Raw genomic sequence first — 23,848 nt, forward strand, 5'->3', positions numbered from 1 at the left:
TCATGGACCAATGTATCAGCTTCCAGAAGAAGAAGTTAGAACTAAGGTCATGAAATCAGGACAATCTTGGCATTAACTGTGGGATAACTAGTCCTTCTGACCCAGGCCAGGACTATTAAACAGAATGCGGCTAAGTCCAGGGACCAGATGCTAGATTCATCCTAGTAAGCTTCCTTCTAAAGGTTGGGAAGATGTCACGTACATCTTTGTCTCCTTGCCTCAGTTGAATGCCATCTGGCAGAGAATAGTATTTGTTAAAAAGAACTGAAAGGAAATCTTAGGAACTAGATAGCTGATACAGAACAGGAACCTGAAATAGATGACATTGATAATCTCATTATTGAACTCTATAGAGTCTTACTCCCAATCCTGAGAGTAATGGCCATGTTCCTCCTCCTCATGCAAACCTGGGACCTAAATTGACTCAAATCATAACACATGGAGTTGGACCAATCCCCCTTCCTTCAGTCCCATCCCTGTCCCTTCCCCGTCTGGTCATCTAACACTGAATTGACTTCCAACTCAATGTTCATCCAATCCTTGATCAGGTTCTGATATTACGGTATATGATTCCATTTGTTCCTTGCCTTACCTCCATGGCAACCCCAGACAGCCTTCTTATTTGGTGTTGTGAGATTCTAGTGCACACACTGCCAACCAGTTCACCATGCCAACATTTTTTGCCATTCCAACAAGTTTTCCAAAAAATCAAGTGGAACCATTGATAACACATTTGTTCAAGTGTGGTTAGCAGTACATCATGAGTATGCCTCTTGGTACACTCAGCAGCACAGGCTAAACCAGGAATCCTTCTCTTCTTCTTCCTTTATCAGGCCATCAGACATGAGGGAGTGTTGGTTGCTACGGTGATGGGGCTCAGAGCAGAACCAAAGCATGATTGTGACCTCCAGAGGTGATGGTAATTGAACACATAATTTTCCAAAGGTCTTCCTCCTAAATTTCTAGGGGCCTCCTAAGGAAAATGGACATATTCTTTTTGGAAACAAAATTCTTCTACCAACATATATATCCTGAGGATCCTCCAGGATCTTTTTGTCCTCTTCTCCCATCCATGTGATTAATGTGATTGTTTTTTCTCCGTGATTAAAAATTCATAGCTTCACTTGTGTCTTATGTACAATTATGGTTATCTCATCCTTGCAAATAGCTTTCCTAAATCATTAAGCCAGCATGAATTCCCATTAGTCCTCAATAGTGACATTCAGCCCAAATACCCTATCCAATGATAAAGTCTTCCATATCACTTGGCTGAGTCAATCTAGGCATCTGTCTTCAGCAAGGATGGTCTGAGCCCATACTAATATTTAAGAAGTATTAAGAAGGCCAAAAAAAAAGAAGAAAGACAAAGAGCCTCAGAGTTCAGCAAATACCTTTTTGTTTTCTGGCTTAATTTTCTGTGGATGGACCCTTGTTGATTTCTCTTAGACCCTATGCTTGGTGCCACCATCTTGTTTCAATGACTAGTCCACCAGACTATGTACTCTATTTTGAATTGCTTTAGGAAGAACCTAGCTTGCCACTTTTAAACCAACTTGTTAGAAGACAAACGCAACCTACAAGGATATCTGATGCCCACAATTAGCTGTGTATGTCAGTTGACTGCCTTCTTGTTATTTATGATTGGTAATTAGAAATTATCACTTATAATTACTCTTGATGGATATTGACTTCAGAGAATTATAGAAACACACCTGTCCTTGGGGATTATCAGTAACAAAACAATACAGATAATTTTATTGAGATATTTAAAATCTGGGTCAATATTTCCAATTATCTTCACAGTTTTAAGATGTTTGCATTGTTTTTAGAAGGTAGACTTTAGCTCTGGGGTTTATAGCTTGTACAGGTGTGAAATTGGCAGAGTAAAAAAAAAACTGTTGCAATCCAATTTTATGTAGAACTTACAATACATTTTTTCAGTTAACATTTGCATCATCCTACAAGTTTAGATGTGAAGGGGACCCAGAAAAGGCATTTTCTTTCCTTCTATTTATTCCTCTGGGCAGACTGCACGTAAGCCATTCCATTCAGATGAGAAGCTGTTTTGTCGTGAAGAATCACAGAGCAGAGATTTCTACCAACTTTCTTGGTAACCCAGTCTGATTTCTGAATTTTTATGATTGGTAACAATGCATTTCTAGGAAGTGAATTATTTTAGTGGTTTTGAACAGCTTTTTTTAGAAACCAAATAAAAGTGCTAAACCAGTCATCTGTGTTCCCAAAATTAGTGGCTTGTCTTCTTTATTTTCATTCCTTTCCTCAAAACTTTCCAGGTTTACCTATGAAATTGCACCAGTGTTTGTCCTCATGGAGCAAATAACACTTAAGAAGATGAGAGAGATAGTTGGATGGTCAAGTAAAGATGGTGATGGGATATTTTCTCCTGGTAGGTTTCTCTTCTCTTCCCTTGATTCTCCTCAAACTTTGCAATATAGATCCTTGGGAACCTTGTGAGAACACTAAGCACAAAGTGGGTTTGTGGAAGAATCATGACCTTTAAAAGAAATTATCAATACTTCTGCTTTCCTGTCTTAGTCAGAATTAAGGCTAGCAAGAATGCTACCTTCTATGGACACTAACAAAGACTGTTCGTAAACTTACACAAACTGACAAAGGTGGTATCTAAACCATGCTAAACAACTGACAAAGGTGGTGTCTAAACCATGCTAAACAACTCCAAAAACAGTTTGATTAAACTGCAGATCAATGTATCAAGGATATCAGTTGACTGATCAGCTTTAGCCAAAATGGTATATCTACTTCGAATCTCTAGTCTGATGTAGACACAAGAAGAATATTTAAAACAAGGACAGGTATTCTTGCAGGTAGGGAAGAGGTATAGGTGGTACTGGGGACCATGTGAGCATGTACAAGGGGAAGAGAAGAAGCAAGAATAGCAACTGTCCAGGCAATTCAAGCAGACCATTAATTTGTCTGTTTAATCATTAAGTAGTTGATGCAAAAGTCACTAGTCTGTGTTGGTCACACACACCTCCATAGTCACCTCAGTTCTCCTTGCATCTTTCTTTAGGTAAACACAAATTTATTTTTATTTTTATAAACTCAGAGCCCTCCTAAACGGTTCAATAACTCCATTGGAGTGAGGAGCAGTAGCCAGGCAGGTAACCAGGCTATGTCACTGCTTCCTTCTGCAGGCTCCATCACACTCTCTGTATTTCTGACCCAGGACACATTGTTCAGTAAATAGACTGAGCAGAAAGTGGAAGGAGGAAGGTTGTAACTCACCTCTTTCTTTGCAGTGACTGCTGCTGCCACCTCTTATATTTCTCTCTAGGCTTTAGGCAGGAAGGGCACTGGAGGACCTGAATCACCTCTAGCCAAATTGCTTTACTAATGAGCATGGCTATTTGTATTTCTAGGGCAAAGGGTCCAGAGGGAAGCCCCACAGTAGGGAAGCCAGCAAAACCTATAAGGATAATATCCTTTTCCTTCCTGACCCCCCTTATTTCCTGAGACACCTGCCCAGCTTTTATTGTTAAAAACAGTAGTGCAAGAGCCCCCAGTGCCTCCCTATGTCTCTGCTTGCCAATAGGGGGAGCCATATCCAACATGTACAGCATCATGGCTGCTCGCTACAAGTTCTTCCCGGAAGTTAAGACAAAAGGCATGGCAGCCGCGCCTAAACTTGTCCTCTTCACCTCAGAACATGTGAGTTGGGGGGTCCTCCTGATGGGTTGTGGTGTTTCCCAAGGTATTATCTGATTTTTAACTTCAAGTCTCTGTTTGTTGTAGAGTCACTATTCCATAAAGAAAGCTGGGGCTGCACTTGGCTTTGGAACGGACAATGTGATTTTGATAAAGTGCAATGAAAGGTAGGCAGAGGAGAGTGAATATTAGGTTCTTGATGTATTAAATATGTTCATCTGTTAAATTTGTTTTATTGTTCTTAAGGACTGGCTCAGTACAGTATGCCAAGCTGCTAATGGTCTGTTGAAAATATCCGATTAAATTCCTTTTTTGCTGCTGTTGAAGTTTTTTTCATGTGCAATTTCATTGATTCTTCATTTTAATTTCTCTACTTTTACAATAATTACAGAGGGAAGATTATTCCAGCTGATTTAGAGGCAAAAATTCTTGAAGCCAAGCAAAAGGTATGTACTCTATGGTGCATCTAAACTCTGGTGAATACAAATTGTTTTAAATGCCTCCTTTCTGCCCTAGACAATAAAAGCTTTTGATAAAATAAAAGGTAATTTTATTGTGTTTCTAAAATACTACTCCCGGATATTTATTTGCTTATTTCCAACTTGTGAGACAATTTGGCTTTAAAGCCATATCTCTACAATATCAAATTTTTTTTTTTTAAATCAGAAATTGAGTCATTAAACCACATGTAACATCTTCATTGTGTCAGATGATTAGTATGATGTTCTTTAATAAATTAGCTGCCTGAACATCATGAAGATACAGCCTAATTGAGCTTTTTTCACTTGCTACTTGTGAGGTAAAATCTCATTTTAACAAATGCCATTTTAGCTGCTTAGGATTCTGTTTAGCAAACTTTTTTCTTGCCCTGGCAGATGGCCCATCATATTTGGGGAATCCAGCCTCAAAAATTCTATTAAACAACAACAACAACAAAAATCCCATAAAACAGATGTATCCACAAGTCGCTGCCAGCTAGCTGTCAGGACATTTACCAGATACATTGTTGTTTTGGTTCCATTCTTGTACCTCCTTCTTAACTGAAGCTGTTTGCTGGGGCCTCCGAAGAAGAAATGGATGGAAGTGTTGCTAGGGCCGGGCAAGAGTAGACGGGGAGCCGAGCATCAAACAAACCCAGGACTCATAGATGTCTCCAAACCTGCGTTAGCTCTATTACGCCACTCTATTCTTCATTTCTTTTTTGTTCCCATCAAAATTTTTCTGTTTCTACAATGAGTGACAATGTATGGAGCTGTTTTAAATAACCAAACAATGCTTCAGTATAATTATTATATTAATAAACTTAGCACAACACAGCTTCTAAAAAGAACAATGTCCAGATAGTATTCAGAAATACCTGCCCATTACTCCAAATACTGACTAGTATACTCTTTCCTGCTATATGCTCCTCCATACAACATATCACTATCAAACATGCTGTCTATTTTGCTTATTTAACTTTATTTATTGTCTATCACTACTACTACCACCACCGCTAGATTGTTAACTCTGTGAGGACAGAAATCTTCATCTGCTGTGCTCACTACATCTACAACAGGGCCGGGCACATAAAAGTCCCTTAAAAATATTTAAGTGAATGAATGAATGAACCAGATTACTACCAGATATAGGATCTGATGCAATACCAGCTTAGTTGATAGCTGTCAGAAATAAACGTTACTGCAATTCTTCCACCTCATGTGGAAATGAGCAAATGAGAAATGTTAAAAAGACTGATCAGCCCATCTCTCTTACTTTGTAGGGATACCTTCCTCTTTATGTCAATGCAACTGCTGGCACGACTGTTTATGGAGCTTTTGATCCGATACAGGAGATTGCAGATATATGTGAGAAATATAACCTTTGGCTGCATGTCGATGTAAGTGCTATAACTCACAGAGCTGTCCAGTTCCTTCTGGGGTAGAAGCAACGCTGCTTTATGATTTGCCTCAAGCTTCTCCCAACGTCCCAGTGAGCCCTCTCTCTGACCACATTAGTTCCGGCTCTTCTCTGGCCCCTGTAAATCATTTGTCACTGGCCAATTGCTATCCTAGAAGATGTCTCCATCACCCTCCCAGGTAGCTTTGTTTGGACAAAAAAAGTACAACTGCTTTCAGAGTGAAACAATATAAGATACAACATATAGAAAGTGACCATGAATGTATGCTCGGCTTCCTGCCTTCAGTCCTGCCATCTATGACACTTTTCTAAAAAATGTGTGGCTGCTACATATAGGAAAAATAAGGCAGTATATGAAAGGTGTTATAGACTAAGAGATTTAGCCCCAAATTTGCCCTGGAACACAAAAGTTGCATATTCACACACGTGGCTGGGTGTTTGTGTAAATTTTCCCTTTCTCTCTCTACTCTCTTATGGATTCAACTTCCCACAACTGGACACTGGGACAGTCTCGCTTGCTATTGAGCAAATGACTAGCAAAGGCTCTTGTGGCATGAGGCATACCGAGCTATTCAGGAAGCACACCTCATGGTTCCCACAAAAGTGCCTTGCTCTCTAGTTGTGGGACTCCAAGCCCGGCAGGGGCTATGTTCTGAGTTTTTCGGGGCCCTTAGAATTCTGCTGTGGGGAGAGTGAGATGGCAGGCTCCAGTCCTCCTGTAGCTGCCAGAGCTCCTCCAGGGCTCACGTGACTGTCTTTGGTTTCCTATAGTACTTTGGGCCTTTAGATGCTGCTGTGGGCTCAACCCCAAATCACTTGCGTCATTCACACAGCTGCTCTGATGCTAACTTGGAGGAGTTTTCCCAAAAGAAATGACAAATGATGATACTTAGCCTTGCCACTGGCTGAACAGTGTAGGCTATTTTGTCAAAGTAGCGTCTGTGTTTTCCCTTTGACATTATCTCTGATCGTGTTTTACCAGCAGTGTGGAGTGATGGTTTGGGATTCTTCGGTGTCACTGCTCCCCTCTCCCTCTCCTCTCTCTGTCCTCACAGGCTGCCTGGGGCGGCGGGCTGCTCATGTCCAGGAAGCACCGCCATAAACTCAGTGGCATAGAAAGGTACGGCCAGGGCTCACTCGGCCTCCCCGCTTTCAGAACCTCAGACATACGGGCCGCTGAGCCCGCCCTGTCGGCTGCACCTCCCCTTGCCGTGATTCCCAACATCTCGTTTCAATCTGACGAAGCTCAGTTTAGTTCAGCAGACACTTATTGACCACTGTTGTATGGTAGGAACCATACAGGAAAAAGATGATATGGAAATCATCTTTGATTTCCCAAATGAGTCCTCAGTGAGCTCACAATTGAGAGAGAAAGATAAATAAGTCAATAGTTACAACAAAATCTGTTAACAGTAACAGTAGATGTAATTGCAAGATGCCTGGGTCGCAAAAGAAGAGAGAAAAACCAGAGCAGAGCAGAGATGTGAAGGTTCAGTCCGAGTTTGCCAAGGTCACAGGAAGGGCGTAATTTCATTAAACTTCTTTCTCAGGAAGGTTACTGCTGGGAAAGGGATAAGACACTCCGCATACCTAACTTACTTATTTTCTTTTTCACCATTCAGGTTTAGTGGGTGTTCTAATTCAAATGTGATTTTGACCTGATTCCTTAGTAATGATCCATAATGAAGCTCAAATTGATTCATTTATTGATTCAGCAAATATTTACTGAGCACAGAGTCTTTGCGCTCCTGAAGCTTCTATTCCATTGGGTTAGAAGTTTATAAACAAATAGATATATAATCCGTCTCATAGTCAAGAAGAGTAAAATAGGGTTAGGTAACAGTGTGTGATGAGAATGCTATTTTAGGCAGGGTGGTCAGAGGCCTTTCTGAGGAGGTGACATTTCAGCAGATACTGGGATATGGGAAGAGAGGGAGCCAGGACGTGGGAGGAGCATTCCTGACAGGGAGTGGCAAGTGGAAAGGCCCCGAAGCAGGGCTGTTGTTGGCAGGTTGGACCATCAAAGAGGCCGAGGTGGTGGAGAAAGAGAGAGAGGTAATAGCAGACTGAGTCAGAGAGGGCGATAGTGAGCAGGCACCCAGGAAAGCACCACTGGTTTCTCGTAGCAAGGGCTCTGGCTTTCTTTTTTCTTCTTTTTTTTTTTTTTAAAATCTCTACTGCGCTTCCTTCATTCTGTCCCCATTTTGAAAAGCCATGTCATGGTGGGTGAGGCTGGTGAAACAGTTATATAACCCTGTAACTTTTAAGATAATATATTAAATGTAGATGAACCACTCCAACTGTATTTTAGATGTCTCAAGCAATTTTCATTTTCCATCTTTTGAGTCTAGGAAAACCTGAAACGTTTTGCACTCAACTTTTTTTTCCTAACATTTTAAAGCACATATATCTTCTAAAGGAAATCAAATCCATATCATGTCTTATTACTTTCCATTTGTAGCAGCAAAGAATCATTTACTACAGAACTTTAGGACATTCAGAAAACCACTTAAGATGTTTTATGAGATCTAAATATGATTTTTTAATGACTCAGTGAGTAATAGCAATAAGAAAATTGATTAAATTCACAACCTTTTAAATATGGCTTGACAATGACAATTTTTAATGAGAAAAGCATTTAGTCAACTTTTCTTGGAACTTTTTACATCTCTTTCACAAAGGTTTTCTTCATTATGCACTCGGGAAACATATTTCAGGCATTTCTCTCTTCTCTTTGAAATACAGTGCACATCCTGTAGTCACATATATGCTAAATTATTTTCCCTCTAAAGGATCTAAGGAGGATAAGGAGGTTAAAAATTCACAGCAAGCGTTTAGTTATAGGGAGAGAATAGAGGCAATATAATTTTGAGTCAGTTGCTGTGTCAGGGAAAGCATCCTTCCCAGGTATTAAAACGCAGAGCCCAGCTGTGGGCCATGCAATTGGGAAAGAGCCTGTAAACCACTGAAGCAGTTACCCAAGTTTTAATCATCATACATTACACTTAGTCGTTTCTGTAATGTTCTAGCTAGTGTGCTCCTTAACCATTTAATTGTATCTGATAGAGTGATGCGGTTGCAGGAGACCATGCTTGTTAAGCCATCACTGCAGCCTAAACTGGCAATAACTTGCTCGTTGAGCATTTAAGCAATGCTGCTAGGTAGTCAAAGTCTAGAAAAGTCCAGTCAATGCTTGTTTTTAGGTGTCACTTTTCATATTACCCCTTAAGTAGGTAGGTCAGCATCACCAAGCCCACTTTGTAGATAAAAACAGGAACGTAGAGGGAAGCCAAAGGCTGTTGTCTACAGGGAGGCAGGCTAGTGGAGTGGTTATTAGCAATGGCTCTGCAGTTACACTCTCTGGGCTTGCATTTGGGCTCCAACCCTTCCCAGCTGTGTAACTTTGGGTGCTGTATTTAACTTTTTTGTGCCTTAGTTTCTCCATCTAAAATAGAAGTAATAATAGTACCTACATCGTAGGGTTATTGTGAAAATTACATATACCAGCCATTATTAAAGACTTTTATATTTATTAACTCATTTTATTCTTTATTCGATTCTATGTGGTAGGCATTTATTCTCTCCCTTTTACGGAGGGAAAAACCAAGACAGGGGAGTTCTATAACTTGCCCAAGCCAGCAAATGTCAGAGCCAGGATTCAGACATGGACAGCGTGGGCTCCAAAGCCTGCGTTCTTAACCACAACACCACACTTATATCTGGAAAGCTCTCAGAACAACAGGATATATAAGAAGTTACTGATAACTATGAGCTATTATGAATAGCAATCACTTAAAGGAGGCAGCGTGCCACTTAACACCCTCAGACTGCCTGCAAAGCATTTGCTTACCAGTTGGTTAGCCCATTTAGGAGCACAGGTGTCGAAAACGTTTACTGACGGGTTGAAGTGGGTGGTGTTTTCCTCTGGACAGTTATCTCTTTCTGACTCCTGCAGCTTCACCTGAAAGTATCCTGTGCTTCTTTCAGGGCCGACTCAGTCACCTGGAACCCCCACAAGATGATGGGCGTGCTGTTGCAGTGCTCTGCCATTCTTGTCAAGGAAAAGGTCTGTACTCCCTCCAGAGATCCGCTGGCAGCCTGCTCGTGCTCTAGAAGCCGCAGGAAGAGAAAAGCATGGGGCCTTTTACAGGACAAGCCTGGCAGCCCCACTGTGAGGCCGCCGGTGCTGGTCTTTCCTCCCCTTGTCTGCCAGCCGTTAGCTCACCTGGTGCTGCCTTTCTCCCTCGTTCAGTACTCAGGGCCCTGTCAGTGACAGAAACTCTAAGGGGATCATTTAATTTAATGTTTGGTCATGTTTACACAGACAAAAGTGAGAAAGGTTGGGGAGAGTGAAGCACCGACTCTCACCTCAGTAAAGACAAAAAGCAATCATTGGGACATATTTCAAATTCTTAACCAGAATTTGTGGTCCCAAGAACAGCTACGAATGTTAACTTAAGGCAAGAAGGAATGTTGATCGAAAAGCTTCTATAAATGGATTAATGTGATATTCCCTCCTTTATGCAGCTAATTTTAGCTGCCCTTCCCTCCATCGCTGCTCCAGTGAAACTTTTGCAGACTGAGGCATCCAAAAAGTCTCTCTCTAGCCTACAGGAGCCAGAATCTGTACAAGCTGCTTACTCCCATCATAACTTCATAGAAGATCCTGGAAAAGAATGGAAGACTCAGTGGGGGTGTTTTTTGGGGAGGGAAGCCCTTCACAGCATGAGACTGTCCCACCCACTGAAGGAAATGTATGTCCCTAGCCCCTGTCTACCAAATGCATAGCACTTCCCAGTCTTTGAAACAGCCCCAAATACCCACACACATTCCCAAATGCCCCTGAGAGGGATAGTAGGGCTCCTGTTGTGAGGCATCTGAGACAAAAGATCATTTTCTAATCAGAGTGACAGAAGGGAAAGGAGCAAAGGTGATCTTTTCTAAGAGTGGTTTTAGAGAAGGACATATAGACAGTGAAGAAATGTTGCATGGGACGCCGGGTCCTTCCTTCTCAGTGCAGCCAGCCCTGTTTCAAAGCAGACCCCATCTCTGAAGTGCAAGTACAGACGTACCCATGCCTCTGATTTCCACAACAGGGTATACTCCAGGGATGCAACCAGATGTGCGCAGGATACCTCTTCCAGCCAGACAAGCAATACGATGTCTCCTATGACACTGGGGACAAGGCAATTCAGTGTGGCCGCCATGTGGACATTTTCAAGTTCTGGTTGATGTGGAAAGCAAAGGTACGAAGGAGAGAATTCAGGAAATGGAGCAGAAATGTAATTTGCACAGGCTGGCTGGCAAAAGAGAGGCAAGCATAGATCACAGATAATTCGCTATGTGTGTAATCAATATCTAGATAATTGGGTTAACTGCATTTTCTCTTTGGAGAAATGAAATAACTTTATCCCTCAAGTCAAGTTCTCCCTCCTTTCATTCATTCCCCTCAATTTGAATTATCATGTTTTCTTAGAACTCTCTCTTACAACAACTGAAAATTATGCTAAGGACTTCCAGGGCAATCTTTAGGGATGCTGAAAATATTTAGTACCGATGTTAAGAAAGAGATAAAAGATGAAATTACTGTATTATTCTGTGTAGAACCCTGAAATCCTTTATAAGGCCTTTAATCATGGAATATATATGACAGTTTTAACTTCTATTTAAATAATGGCTTTCCCATTATCATAGTCTATACACTATTCCGAAAAAGCATACTTTATTCTGAGAAATCCTTCTGCTGGATGAAACATGCTGTGTCAGCATTCATCATCAGCCCTTTGGGATTATTTTTCTGTACCCAGAAAAAAACAAACTTTTGGAATTTCTCCCAAAATTATGGGTGAGAGAGTGAATTACCATGTGACTATTGGCTTCAAAAGTATTTTTCTGCAATCAAGTAAAGGCAATTTTGATTTCACAGCTTTGATAGCATGTATTGTTTTTATTTACCTTCATTAATTTAAATAGTTTCCATGTTTTAGATTGTATCTACCCAATACCAAAACAATGAGGTTTTGCAGCAAAAATATCTAATCAGTTGTATATTTGTTCTGTAGGAGGAGTTTGACTGATTATTAGTTTTTTTTCCTCATTAAGTCATTTTGTCTTAATGTAGAAATAGTCCAAATTTGATTTCCACCATAAAGTTATCATAGGTATTTTAAACATATAAATAGCCATTAATTCCAAGAACCCTGTATCATCTTGAATATAATGACAACATGACCTGTCTTGGTAACTTGTGTCTTGATTTTGCCTAACAATAAGCTCTTGAGCCATCTGCCTGAGTCTTGGCTCATGGTGTATTGGTTGCTGAGCTGAGACTCTGGTGAGACTTCATTCCCAAGTGGCCCGGCCATGGTGGATGATCAGCAGTGGTGCTACTTGAGGGAGCCTACACTTTGTCAGTGTTGGACTCGGCGTAGCCCACTAACAATCCAAAAGGCAGCCTTGTGCATCTGCTCTCCTTGTTAACACCTGACCCACTCAACAACCCTCCTGCTGCTGCTGCTAATTCAGCCATGCTGGCTTTTGAAATTCACACTCGGCCAGTTTTTCAATAGTTGGAGCTCTTGCCATCTCAGGGCATGTACTGAGACCACTGGCTTCCCCATCTGCCTGCCTGCCTGTCACCAAAAAGTGATAATACTGCATTAAGTGGAAGGTGGCCTGCCTGGGAGAGCCTGGGACGTGTTTGCCAGCATTTGTTGCTGGGGTGGGGACGGTGTGTTTCTAAGCAGTGTTTCTCAAACTATCTGTGGTAAAGAATCCGTTTTTTGTTGTGTTTTTTTTAACTTACAATGGACCGGTACAATACAAATGAATTGCAAGAAAAATGAAATTTAAAAACCATATAAATACAAGCTCCGTTTTTTTTTCATAGACTCAATGGACATAACATTTCTACAAAATTGCTGTCGAATTGCTACAAAAGTTTCTTATTGCTTAATTTAAGTTTCCATATGTATCTCATCATGGTCCAGTTACAAACATGGACTGGCCCCAGTCCATGATGACACTTTGAGAGCACTATCCTAAAGCAAACAGAAATATGCTTCAGGGTCAGGCTGCAAACAGCTAGCAGGGAGCTAAAAGCCCTACTGAGAGTAACTGCCCAGACCTAGAGTGCCTTCAAAAGAGCAAGCAGGCACATTTCATTTTATTGTGTGCAGAGCTGTGAAGAAGCTTTACTCATTTAATTAGATGGCTCTCCCCAACCTTCCCCAAGAATACCCTTTTTATGTTTCCAATCGACCAGGACTGTGTAGCCTCCCCCAATGCCCAGTCAAGAGAGACAAATGCAACCTCTCACCAACAAACATGACTTCTTTTTAATACAGGGCACCGTGGGATTTGAAAATCAGGTCAACAAATGCCTGGAACTGGCCGAGTACCTCTATGCCAAGATTAAAAACAGAGAAGAATTTGAGATGGTTTTCAGTGGCGAGGTAGGTTGGCATCATAGACTGGATGTACAGCATTTCTGGAAAACCTATTGAGGGAAGCTCCTGAAGCCATATTTTCCCACATTGCCAAAAGCTGATTCCAAATTGTCATTCTCATGCACTCTTCATTTAATTCCCTCCTGGCCTGTGAACTGTTCTTCTGGTAGCATTGGGGTGACTTTCCTCCTTTACCTCTTCTAAAATGGTGTAGCTCTAGGCCAACCGTTTGCAGGCAAAAGGTCTTTTCTTGGCAGGTCTGAATACTTCATCATTGTTGTTGGATTTGTCTTATTACTGTGTTGAGCTCCTTGATAAAGTGTTTCTCAGTTCCAGGAATCTTATACAATGGGTATGTCCTGGTCTCCACAAGACCAGTTCTAAAATGAGGTTCCACTTTCATAGTTTCATTATGAAGAGAGCAAGATAAAACTGTCTCTGCCCTAAATTCACATCCACCTTGCACATGGTAAAGGACTTCTTGTACGAATATTTACTGAGTGCCTGCTGCGAGCCAGGCATTGTGCCAGGAGCTGGGTGACAGAGAATTGGCCAAACAGATTCCCCCTGCCCTAATGCAATTTACAGTTGGTTCAGGAAAGATGGAAGAGGGACCAGTATTGAATAAAAGAAAATGCACTCATAACCCAGTAAAATATACCACCTACATTCAGCATTTGTCCATTTATAAGGAAATTAAACTGTTATTGGGAACACACCTGAGAGTCACTAAATGAGAAAATAAGAGCCCTGAGCAGTTAAAAAACGATGATACAATGTCCATGCATTTCACCTAAGGGTGTCACTCTGCTCATTTATACTATTTTAAACTTTCTAATTGTAGATCAGAAACAGCAAATGTGATATCTCAAGCCAGTGAGAGGCAGGTACAGTGATAGCAAATGGCAATGAGGGAGGAAACTGAAAAACTCTAGCAAGAATATAGAACTCAGAAAGCACAGGAGCCTTTAGTGTAGGGACACAAACAGTTTTTGACAACTCAGTAAGTCCTGTCTTATGGTTTTAAATAAATACTAATGTGCATAATGATAATCCTGAGTCATCAAGAAAAAAATCCAGTATCAGTATAATAAACTAATAAAATATTCAGTATCAATAAAATAAACTTTTTCAAGCATCTGCTATAAGTGAGATCCTACAAAATGGTGAACTGGATAATACTTTTTTTAGTTACCTAGATAATGTAGATTTTTAAATAACATTTCAGTGTTTAAAGGTGATAACTTCAGTTATCTAGAAAATTGGTTAGACCAGATGTTGTCCTCCCTGGTATTCTAGTAACATCGACTTCAAGATGGACATTAGCCGTTTCCTTTGGTTTGAGAAACTTTCACGAGAGTACATATGGGTCAGGGGACAGCTTTCTCTCAAGTTCTCATAATTTTCTTTGTTTTGTTTGTTAAAATCTCTGCAGCCTGAGCACACAAACGTCTGTTTCTGGTACATTCCACAAAGCCTTAGAGGTGTTCCAGATAGTCCTGAGCGACGGGAAAAGCTACACAGGGTATGAGATCTCTCCTTGTCTCATCCAACTCTCTGAAATCTCTCTGGCTGGTCAGGATGTCCTCATTCTAATGTGTCTTTCTAATGGGGGAGCTGACCTCAAAGTCAGTGTTGCTCCTGTCTGAAGTAATGACGGATGAGAAGCAGCAACACTAGGTGACTCTTGTCACACCCTCCCATTAGTATCCTGTTAAGGGAAAGTAGTAGCAGAGTTGTCGTTACCCATGTGCTTATCGTAATGGGCTGGTGGCGAGCCATCCTGTTCCAGTCTTCTCCTTGGGTCTGGATTGTCCCCTTGGTGTGGTTCAGATACAACAGGAACCTCTAAAGGCTGCGTCCCTGTCTCTGGTTGGTGATATTCATTAAAGGGGCTATATGCAGGGCAACTGGATAATATACATGTTCCTAAGATCGTTCTATTTTAAATTATGTCTTTGTTAAAACAGCTTTTATTAAGTTCAAGTCTATTCTAATGTTGTTTCATTCTAGTTGTTGACTTCTATATGTAGTTTATATGCAGATGATATTTATATTTTATTTCCTTCACCCAGCCATTCAACCAATACTTGTTGAACACTGTCTCTGGACCAGGGAGGATCGCTGGGCTCTGGATTAGACAGAAGCCTTATATTGTATTGTTGCCCACAAGAATTTTTGTTTGTTTGTTTTTTGGTTTTGGTTTTATTTTCTTTATTCCATGACTGAACTCAAAATTCAGTCACACAGTACTTTCTGAGGAACTTATGACTGGGTACACCTTACATAGCTATAATATATTAGCCACCAAAGCTACATGGATATAAAATATTTCTTTGCCTTTGTGTCAATATAAACACAAATAGTAAAGAGCAAGTTGCTCTGTTCCCAACCAAGAAATGGATTAACTTTTTAAAAAGTGTGGGGTGTTAATATCAGTCTAGAATTTTGGTTTGTGTTTTCAATCACAAGGTGGCTCCAAAAATCAAAGCCCTAATGATGGAATCAGGCACAACCATGGTGGGCTACCAGCCTCAAGGAGACAAGGCCAACTTCTTCCGGATGGTTATCTCGAACCCAGCCGCCACGCAGTCCGACATCGACTTCCTCATTGAGGAGATAGAAAGACTGGGCCAGGACCTGTAATCCACCGCTGCGGAACCCGCGTTTATGGAACTCCCTTTCCCCTCTGGCCCTCTAGAGCAAACCTCCGTAAGTTGCTGAACACTTAGGCCATTTCACTGAGGAAAAATATACTATCTTGAAGAATACTGTTAAAACCTTACTTAAAAGCTTGTTTGTTATAGTTAGCAGGAAATGTTCTTTTTAAAAAGTTGCACATTAGGAATACAGTATATATGTACAGTTATATATACCTCTCTCTCCCTATATATATATATATGTATGTATATGTATAGTGAGTGTGGCTGAGTAATAGATCACAGCATGTTTCCCTCTTCAAGAGAATTTGCTTTATCTTCAGCAGTTACTGAGGGACTAAACATGCTGCAAACTAGCTTGCCCAACAACCACAGGAAAGATGGTTTTCAAACTGTAGTGTCTTAGGAACCGAGGGAAGTTGACCTCAAAGTCAGTGTTGCTCCTGTCTGAAGTAATGACCGATGAGAAGCAACACCACTAGGTGACTCTTGTCACACCCTCCCCGTTAGGATCCTATTAAGGGAAAGTAGTAGCAGAGTCGTTGTAACCCGTGTGCTATTGCTGTATTTTTAGAGATTAATATGTGTCAGTTGTGTATATTACTGTCGTCTGACCTTGGGGGGAGGGGAAGAACATATGTAATGAATCCAATGATTGTTTAATTGTAGGTAAATGAAATATTTATATTCAGATATTTACCATGCTGAAGAGGTGTCTTGTATTTTCTTCCCATTTGTAATGTATTTTATTTATATATTATTGAAGTAAGTTCTGAACACTGTTTATGGTATTTTCGTGCATTTGTGAGCCAAAGAGAAAAGATTTAAAGTAGTGAGACTTGTGTTTATATTAGAGTGCCCTTAAAAAATGACATAAGCCTAAGTTTGCTGTCTGTAAAAGAATTCTGATACTGTATATAAAGTCGTATATATGGAAATCCCATTACTTAAATAGCATCTGCTCTTCTGTTACCCTCTCTGTCTGGCTATATGTTTGGTGTTCTCCAAGCTTTTCTAGGAACTGTTGGGTAATGACTAGACCCCTGTAATTTTGAGTAGTACATGACCAATCTCTGTGACTCGCTTAGCTAAAACCTAAGGCCATGTTTCTGAAGACCTTCCGAAGAGCTCAGATAAACTGACCAGGCTCACAACTGTTTTTGAAGACAGGAAATTCACACTGTGCGTTTTAGAGTATGCAAGAAGAATATCAATAAATAAAAATATTCTCCATGGAGAATTTGAACGAAAATTTTCTTCCATTTTGTGTTTCATGCTGAGAGATATTTTCAATTATAGTTACATGGAACAACCGCAGCCCGTTCACTTTCTGCTAACTGACTTTAGGTGATGCTCAGTCCCTCTTTACCAAGCTGGGATTCACTGACATAGGTTCCAGAGTCCTTAGTCTATAAAATCATTATGGTTGTATAAAAAGTTCCAAAAAGTTTCTGCTCAACCCTTCAGCTGTTTATTGTTTTTCTATTTGTACCTTGGAGTTCCATTCATTCAGTCACTCAACCAATATATTTTCCTCCTATGTAGAGGCTCTGTTCTAGGCACTGAGATCACAGCAGTATGCATGGCAGACAAATTTTCCTCCTAGTGGGGATTTTATATCATTTGGCGACTGCAGTATCCGAACACCTGTAAAACCACAGACTTGTACCTTCTTGCCATTGATACTTTTACAGTGGTCCTAATTCACTTCCTCTGGAAACATATTTTGGTGTTGGATCTTTAGGCTACAGGGCCCACTTTTTATGGCATTCTATTAAGCTGTAATAATACTATTTCATTCATTTGGGATACAAGGAGTACCCTATTTAGCACATGTAGGGATTAGATAAGAATCCTTTGAGATTAGCCCCTGATTGTATGTGTAACCATCCTGTTAAACAAACTGGACTCCCTAGGGAGTGACTAAAAAGCCACTTTATTCTTCTGCCCCCGTTTCTTCAAATCAATCCCCTATGTGGGTTGATTGTTTCTTTGCCCCTATTTGAATTCAGGCTAATCCCATAGCTTTTCTGACCTATTATGGTCACAAGAACAGTCTTGTTTTAATAATTAAATGTCTGTCTGGCTTGTGGCTTCACATTTTTATGCAATATAGAGTTTCTCTGCTCCTTCAATGTGGTCCTGTTTGGGGCTGCAAGCCTGCAGTGGCAGGGGAAGCAACGCTCGTGGTAGGGTGAGGTCAGCTGCCTTTTTTATTTTACTCCCCCAGCTTCACTCCCTGGCTACTGCATTTCCTCATTTGGGGTCAGGCCTAGGGGAAGAAGGTGTCAAAGTAGCAAAGGCACAATTTTACGTGGCTGTTAAATTATCATCTTGCATCAGGACTCCTGGTTCATGAGATTTTTTTCCTCTTCTGGGGCAATTTTTTTGAAGGGGGGTGATTTATATTAATGTAAAATTTATGCACAGTAATATTTACCCTTAATGTATACTGTGATTGTGTTCTGTGAATTTTGACAAAAACATTCAGCCCTGTAACCACCACGACGATGAAGATCTTGTACCGTTCCATCACACTCATAAATTCCCCCTTGTCCCTTGGTACTCAACCCCTCTTCTAACTCCCAGAACCTGGAAAGTTCTGCTTTGTATTCTGTCCCTGGAATTTTGCCTTTTCCATAAATTAAATGGAATCACATAATATGCAGCCGTTTGAAATTGGCTTCTTTCACATAACATAATGCATTTGAAATTCATCCATGTTGCTACCTTTATCAGCTGTTGGTTCCTTTTCTTTGCTACATAGTACTCCATTGTATGGATGTACCACAATTTGTTTATCCATTCTCCAGTTGAGGGAAATTTGGGTTGTTTCCAGTTTGGGGTGATTACAAATGAAGCCTCTGTAAACATTAGCCTACAGATTTTTGTGTGAACATAAATTTTCATTTAACTTGGGTAAATCCCTAGGAGTACAATTGCTGGCTCATATGGAAAGAGTATGTTTAACTTTATAAGAAACTGCCAAACTGTTTCTCAGATGGTACTATTTTGCATTCCCACCAGCAAGGTGCAAATTTTCCTCTTGCTCTGTATTTTTGCTGACACTTGGAATTGTCAGGGGTTTTTGTTTCTTTTGTTTTATTTTAGCCATTCTGATAGTGGTATCTTATTGTGGTTTTGGTTTGCTTTTTCATGAAGCACTTTTGAAGGGTCCCATTGGGCTTCTCCTGCCTCATTTCCCCTGAGAGAGTCAAGAAGATCTTTCCTCCTAAAGCCACGTGAGCCTCAAACCCCCCAGCCCTGGGCCCCTAGCCATCTATTCTGCCAGACCTGCTGCTGGGATCCCTTCTCCTCCAGGCAGTATTCATAGATGGAGTCCATTGCATTTAACATCAATTATTGTGGATTAACATAAGGAGGGCTTTTGATCTATGTATGCATGTACTGGATAAAGAAGGACAACATTATACTTGAGTATCTACCACTCAGCCTAAGAAACAGAAGTTACTAGTATTCAGGGCTCTCCTGAGAAACAGAATCAATAGGGTGTGTGTGTGTGGTTAATTTATTTTATGCAATTGACATGTGATTGTGGGGGCTGACAAGTCTGAAATTCCAAGGGCAGGCCAGCAGACTGGAAACAGGGAAGAGTGATGTTGCAGTCTTCAACTTGAAATTTGTAGAGTAAGCCGGCAGGCTGGAAATTTGGCAAGAGTGGACGTGGTAGTCTTGAGGCAGAATTTCTTCTTCATCTAGAAAAGTCAGGTTTTGCTCTTAAGGTCTTCAGCTGATTGGAGGAGACTGACCCACATCATCAAGACTAATCTCTTTCACTTAAAGTCAGCTGATCGTAGATGTTAATCACATCTACAAAATACCTTCACAGCAGTGTTTTACCAACAACTGGACACAGTAGCTTAGCCAAGAGGCCACATGAAATCAACCATCACGAGTACCTTAGAGTTTTCCAGTCCCATCATGATCCCTTCCCTAAGTGGATGCTCCCTCCTCCAAGAAATGATCATTATTCTGAATTTTGTGTTAATCACTCTCTTGTTTTTCTATAACATTTTACACATGTATATGCATCCTTATTTTTCAGTTTTGCCTGTTTTTGCACTTTATATCAATGGAATCATATAGACTATATATACTTCTATGCCTGGTCTTTCTATTCAACATTATAATTTGGTATAGCCAGAGCTAACCCATAGGAAGACTTTATAAAGTTAAAAAATAAAAAGGTACACCTTCCCTCTGGCCAGTGCGTACAGCTTGGCACATGGAAAACAAAGTAGATTTTAGTGCATACTTGACCCATTGGCACAACCTGCAGGCACAGCCTTATGTGGCAGCCTCATGTGTTTGAAATTCACCACTGATGATGGTTCCAAGTGTAATTCATTTGTTTTTACTGTTATGATATTCTGTTGTATGAATATACCTCAGTTGATTTAGCCATTCTATTGGTGATGGATATGAGTTTTTTCCAGTTTTTTTGCTTTTAGGAATAGTGCTGCTATGAGCATTCTTGGGCTTGTTTCCTGATGTACATGCACAAAATTTCCCTAAGGTTTACACTTAGAAGTTAAATTTCTGGGTCCTAGGGTACTTGCTCAACTATTGAGTAAAGCAGAGTGATCATACCAAGTTGCACTCCCATCAGCAGTGTTTGAGAGCGCATGTTGCTCCATAACCCCACCATCGCTATATATTATTACTAAAATGTTTGCACCCGTCTGGTGGGTATGAAATAACATCTCATTGTTGAGCATCTTTTCACATTTTTAATGGACCATTTGTGTTCTCTCTTCTATGAAATGTGTAAGTCATGCCCATGCTCCAATTTTAAATTCAGTTGTTTGCCTTTTTTTTCTTATGATTTTTAGGAATTCTTTATATGTTCCAAGTACTAATTCCTTTTGATTCTATATTTGGAAAATATCTTCTTCTAATCGGGGCTTGTCTTTTTGTTTGATTAATGGTTTCTTTTGAAAATAGAAGTTCTTAAATTGAGTGTAGAATTTATCAATATTTTCTTTATGATTCTGCCTTTTGCTGTCTTCTTTAAGAAATTCTTCTCTATCCCAAAGTCATAAAGGTATTCCCTTTGACTTCTGAATTTTATGGTTATATGCCTTTCACATTTAAGTTTTTAATCCACCTTGAACTGATTCTTGCATTTTGTTCTTCCAGAGTGAAAGTGCTATTATTAGCCCTTTATTCTTCCATATAAATTTGGAATCAATTCAAGTTCCACAAAACATTCTGTTGAATTTTTATTGGAATTTCATTGAATCTATGGATCAGTCTGAAGAACACTAGCATCTTTTCAATCCTGACTACAGTAATCATGAACATAATGTATATCCCCATTTAACTCGGTCATCTTTAATGTCTTTCAATAAAGTTTGATAATTTATGCACACAAGTTTTAGTAAATTTATTCCTAGGTGCTTTATAGTATTATTTTTAAATGGTGTCTTTTAAAAAATTACATTTTTCTAACTAATTGTGACTGATGTGTAGAAATGTAATTGCCTTTCAGGTAATGATTTTGTATCCAGGACACTTGCTTGGAAATTTGATATTTTCCAAATAGACTAATATACCATTTATAGATAATGACTGTTTTATTTATTCCTTTCCAATCCTTATACTTTTCTTTTCCTTGATCTGCTGCACTGGCCAAGATGTCCAGTACAATGTGGAAAAAGAAAAAGTGGTGGTAGCAGACATCCGTTCCTTATTCCTGAGATTAGAGGGCATGCTTTCACTAACTCACCATTTAGTTTTATATTTCTGTTAGGACTTTTATAAATGTCCTTTATTGAGAATAGAAATTTTCTTCTATTCCTAGTTTGCTAAGAGTTTTTATAATAATGTTTAATTTCATCAATCACTTTATCTATTGAGATGATCATGTCATTTTTCTTTAACTGTTAACACAGTGTTCATAGACTAAGTTTTACATTTCTTCTGGGGTCAGTTTTGGGCAAATTGTATTTTTCTAGGAATTTATAAGTTTATAAGAAGTTTTTCCAAGTTTTCATATCTATTGGCATCAAGTTCATAATACACTCTTATTTTTAAAAGTCTGTTGCATCTGTAGTTATGTTTCCCATTTTTTGCTAATAGTGTTTATTTGTGTCTTCTTTCTTCTTTTATTGATTAATATTACCTCTGGTAATTTTAATTTCATTTTCATTAAACTTTTCAGAAAATGTTTGTCGGTACTCTCAATCATATGATTTTCTATTTCATTTATTTCTACTACTATGTTACTTCCTTCCTTCTACTTTTTAAAAAAAGTTTAATCTGATGCTCCTTGTTCTACTTTGCTAATGCTGCCGGAATGCAAAACACCAGAGATGGATTGGCTTTTGTAAAAGGGGGTTTATTTGGTTACACAGTTACAGTCTTAAGGCCATAAAGTGTCTGAGGTAACACATTAGCAATCGGGTATCTTCACTGGAGGATGGCCAATGGTGTCCGGAAAACCTCTGTTAGCTGGGAAGGCCCATGGCTGGCGTCTGCTCCAAAGTTCTGGTTTCAAAATGGCTCTCTCCCAGGATGTTCCTCTCTAGGCTGCAGTTCCTCAAAAATGTCACTCTTGATTGTACTTGGGGTATTTGTCCTCTCTTAGCTTCTCTGGAGCAAGAGTCTGCTTTCAACAGCCATCTTCAAACTGTCTCTCATCTGCAGCTCCTGTGCTTTCTTCAAAGTGTCCCTCTTGGCTGTAGCTCCTCTTCAAAAATTCACTCTCAGCTGCACTGAGTTCCTTCAGTTTGTCAGCTCATTTATATGGCTCCAGTGATTGAATTTAGACCTACCGTGAATGGGTGGGGCCACACCTCCGTGGAAATATCTCATCAGAGTTATCACCTACAGTAGGGTGGGGCGCATTTCCACGCAAATCTAATCAGCACTAAAACGTCTGCCCCACAAGACTGCATCAAAGAATATGGCTTTTTCTGGGGGACATAATACATTCAAACCCACACACTCCTTTTTCTAAAGCTTTCTCAAGTTGTATGCTTAAGTCATTAAGTTTTAGCTTTTCTTCTTTTCTAAGGGAAGCATTTAAGGATACATATTTCCTTCCAAGTATCGCTTTAACTGCATACCACCAGTTTTCACACACAATATTGTGTTACCATTCTATCCTAAATATGACAGATTTGTCAATTTTTCCTTTAGTTTATTAATTTTTGCTCTATTACTAGATATATGAAAGTTTATGTGTCAATTTTTTTCTTGAAGTAAACATTTATTATTGTGTAGTGACCCACTTTTTACTTGTTGTCTAATAGCCTATTTTGTCTGATATTAATAAAGCTACACCAAATTTCTTTTAATTAATCTTTGCCTGATACATATTTTCTCTTTGAATTATAATATTTCTGTATTCTTATGTTTTGTTTGTGTCTCTTATTCTGCCTATAGCTGAATTTTATCATTTTTTCATCCTGATCATCTTTGTGTTTTAACTAAGGATTTCATTCATTTTGCTTATTGTGATTGCTGATATATTTGGATTTATTTCTACCATCATAATTTGTGCAATTTGTTATACTTTTTCTGTTCTTTTTTCTCCTTGCTTGCCAAAAGAAAGGTTGTTTCACCAAATATGTGAGAAATTTAGAAAACAAACTAGCATGACTCTGTAGCTGCATAATAGTGTCAGCCACATGGGCTATCTAGGGAGCAGAATTCAGTGGCTCTGTGGCAAGTAACGTGTGTTCTGTCTGGGCCTCAAGTTATTGGATTGGGTTTGACTAGAACAAAAACTCTAACAATGATGGTTCCAAAGTGGTTAACGTTTTTTAAAATTTTAGTAACGTGTGTATCTGTGTTTTAGGTATATATAAAACATAAAATTCACCATTTTAACCATTTTTTAAGTGTATATTTCAGGGGCATTGATTATATTCACAATGTTACACAACCATCATATCTATCCATTTCCAAAATTTTTCATCACTCGGAAGAAAAACCCAGTACCTATTAATAACTCCCCATTCTCTCCAACCCCCAGCTACTGGTATACCCTTTAGTCTAATTTCTGCCTATGAATTTGCCTATCTAGATATTTCATATAAGTGGAATCATACAACATCTGTCTTTTTGTGCCTGGCTTATTTCATTTAGTGTAATGTTTTCAAGTTTCACCCATTTTTGTAGCATATA

The 23,848-nt window shown here is 39.5% G+C and overlaps 1 protein-coding gene across 3 annotated transcripts in view; it reads left to right on the forward strand.

The window, feature by feature from the left end:
• Positions 1-16,946, forward strand: part of GAD1 (glutamate decarboxylase 1) — a 38,425-nt gene extending 21,479 nt beyond the window's left edge. For all 3 annotated transcript variants that reach the window (XM_037849971.1, XM_037849970.1, XM_037849973.1), the window contains 11 exons: positions 2,295-2,407; positions 3,575-3,690; positions 3,775-3,854; positions 4,079-4,133; positions 5,450-5,566; positions 6,642-6,706; positions 9,574-9,652; positions 10,683-10,832; positions 12,933-13,040; positions 14,470-14,559; positions 15,507-16,946. In XM_037849971.1, the coding sequence (XP_037705899.1) occupies positions 2,295-2,407; positions 3,575-3,690; positions 3,775-3,854; positions 4,079-4,133; positions 5,450-5,566; positions 6,642-6,706; positions 9,574-9,652; positions 10,683-10,832; positions 12,933-13,040; positions 14,470-14,559; positions 15,507-15,680 (1,147 nt within the window). In that variant the 3' untranslated portion in view covers positions 15,681-16,946. The remainder of the gene's footprint in view (positions 1-2,294; positions 2,408-3,574; positions 3,691-3,774; positions 3,855-4,078; positions 4,134-5,449; positions 5,567-6,641; positions 6,707-9,573; positions 9,653-10,682; positions 10,833-12,932; positions 13,041-14,469; positions 14,560-15,506) is intronic.
• The last annotated feature ends 6,902 nt before the right edge of the window (positions 16,947-23,848 follow it).

This window comes from Choloepus didactylus, chromosome 9 (genome assembly GCF_015220235.1).
Source record: "Choloepus didactylus isolate mChoDid1 chromosome 9, mChoDid1.pri, whole genome shotgun sequence".
NCBI classification, from domain to species: Eukaryota; Metazoa; Chordata; class Mammalia; order Pilosa; family Megalonychidae; genus Choloepus; species Choloepus didactylus.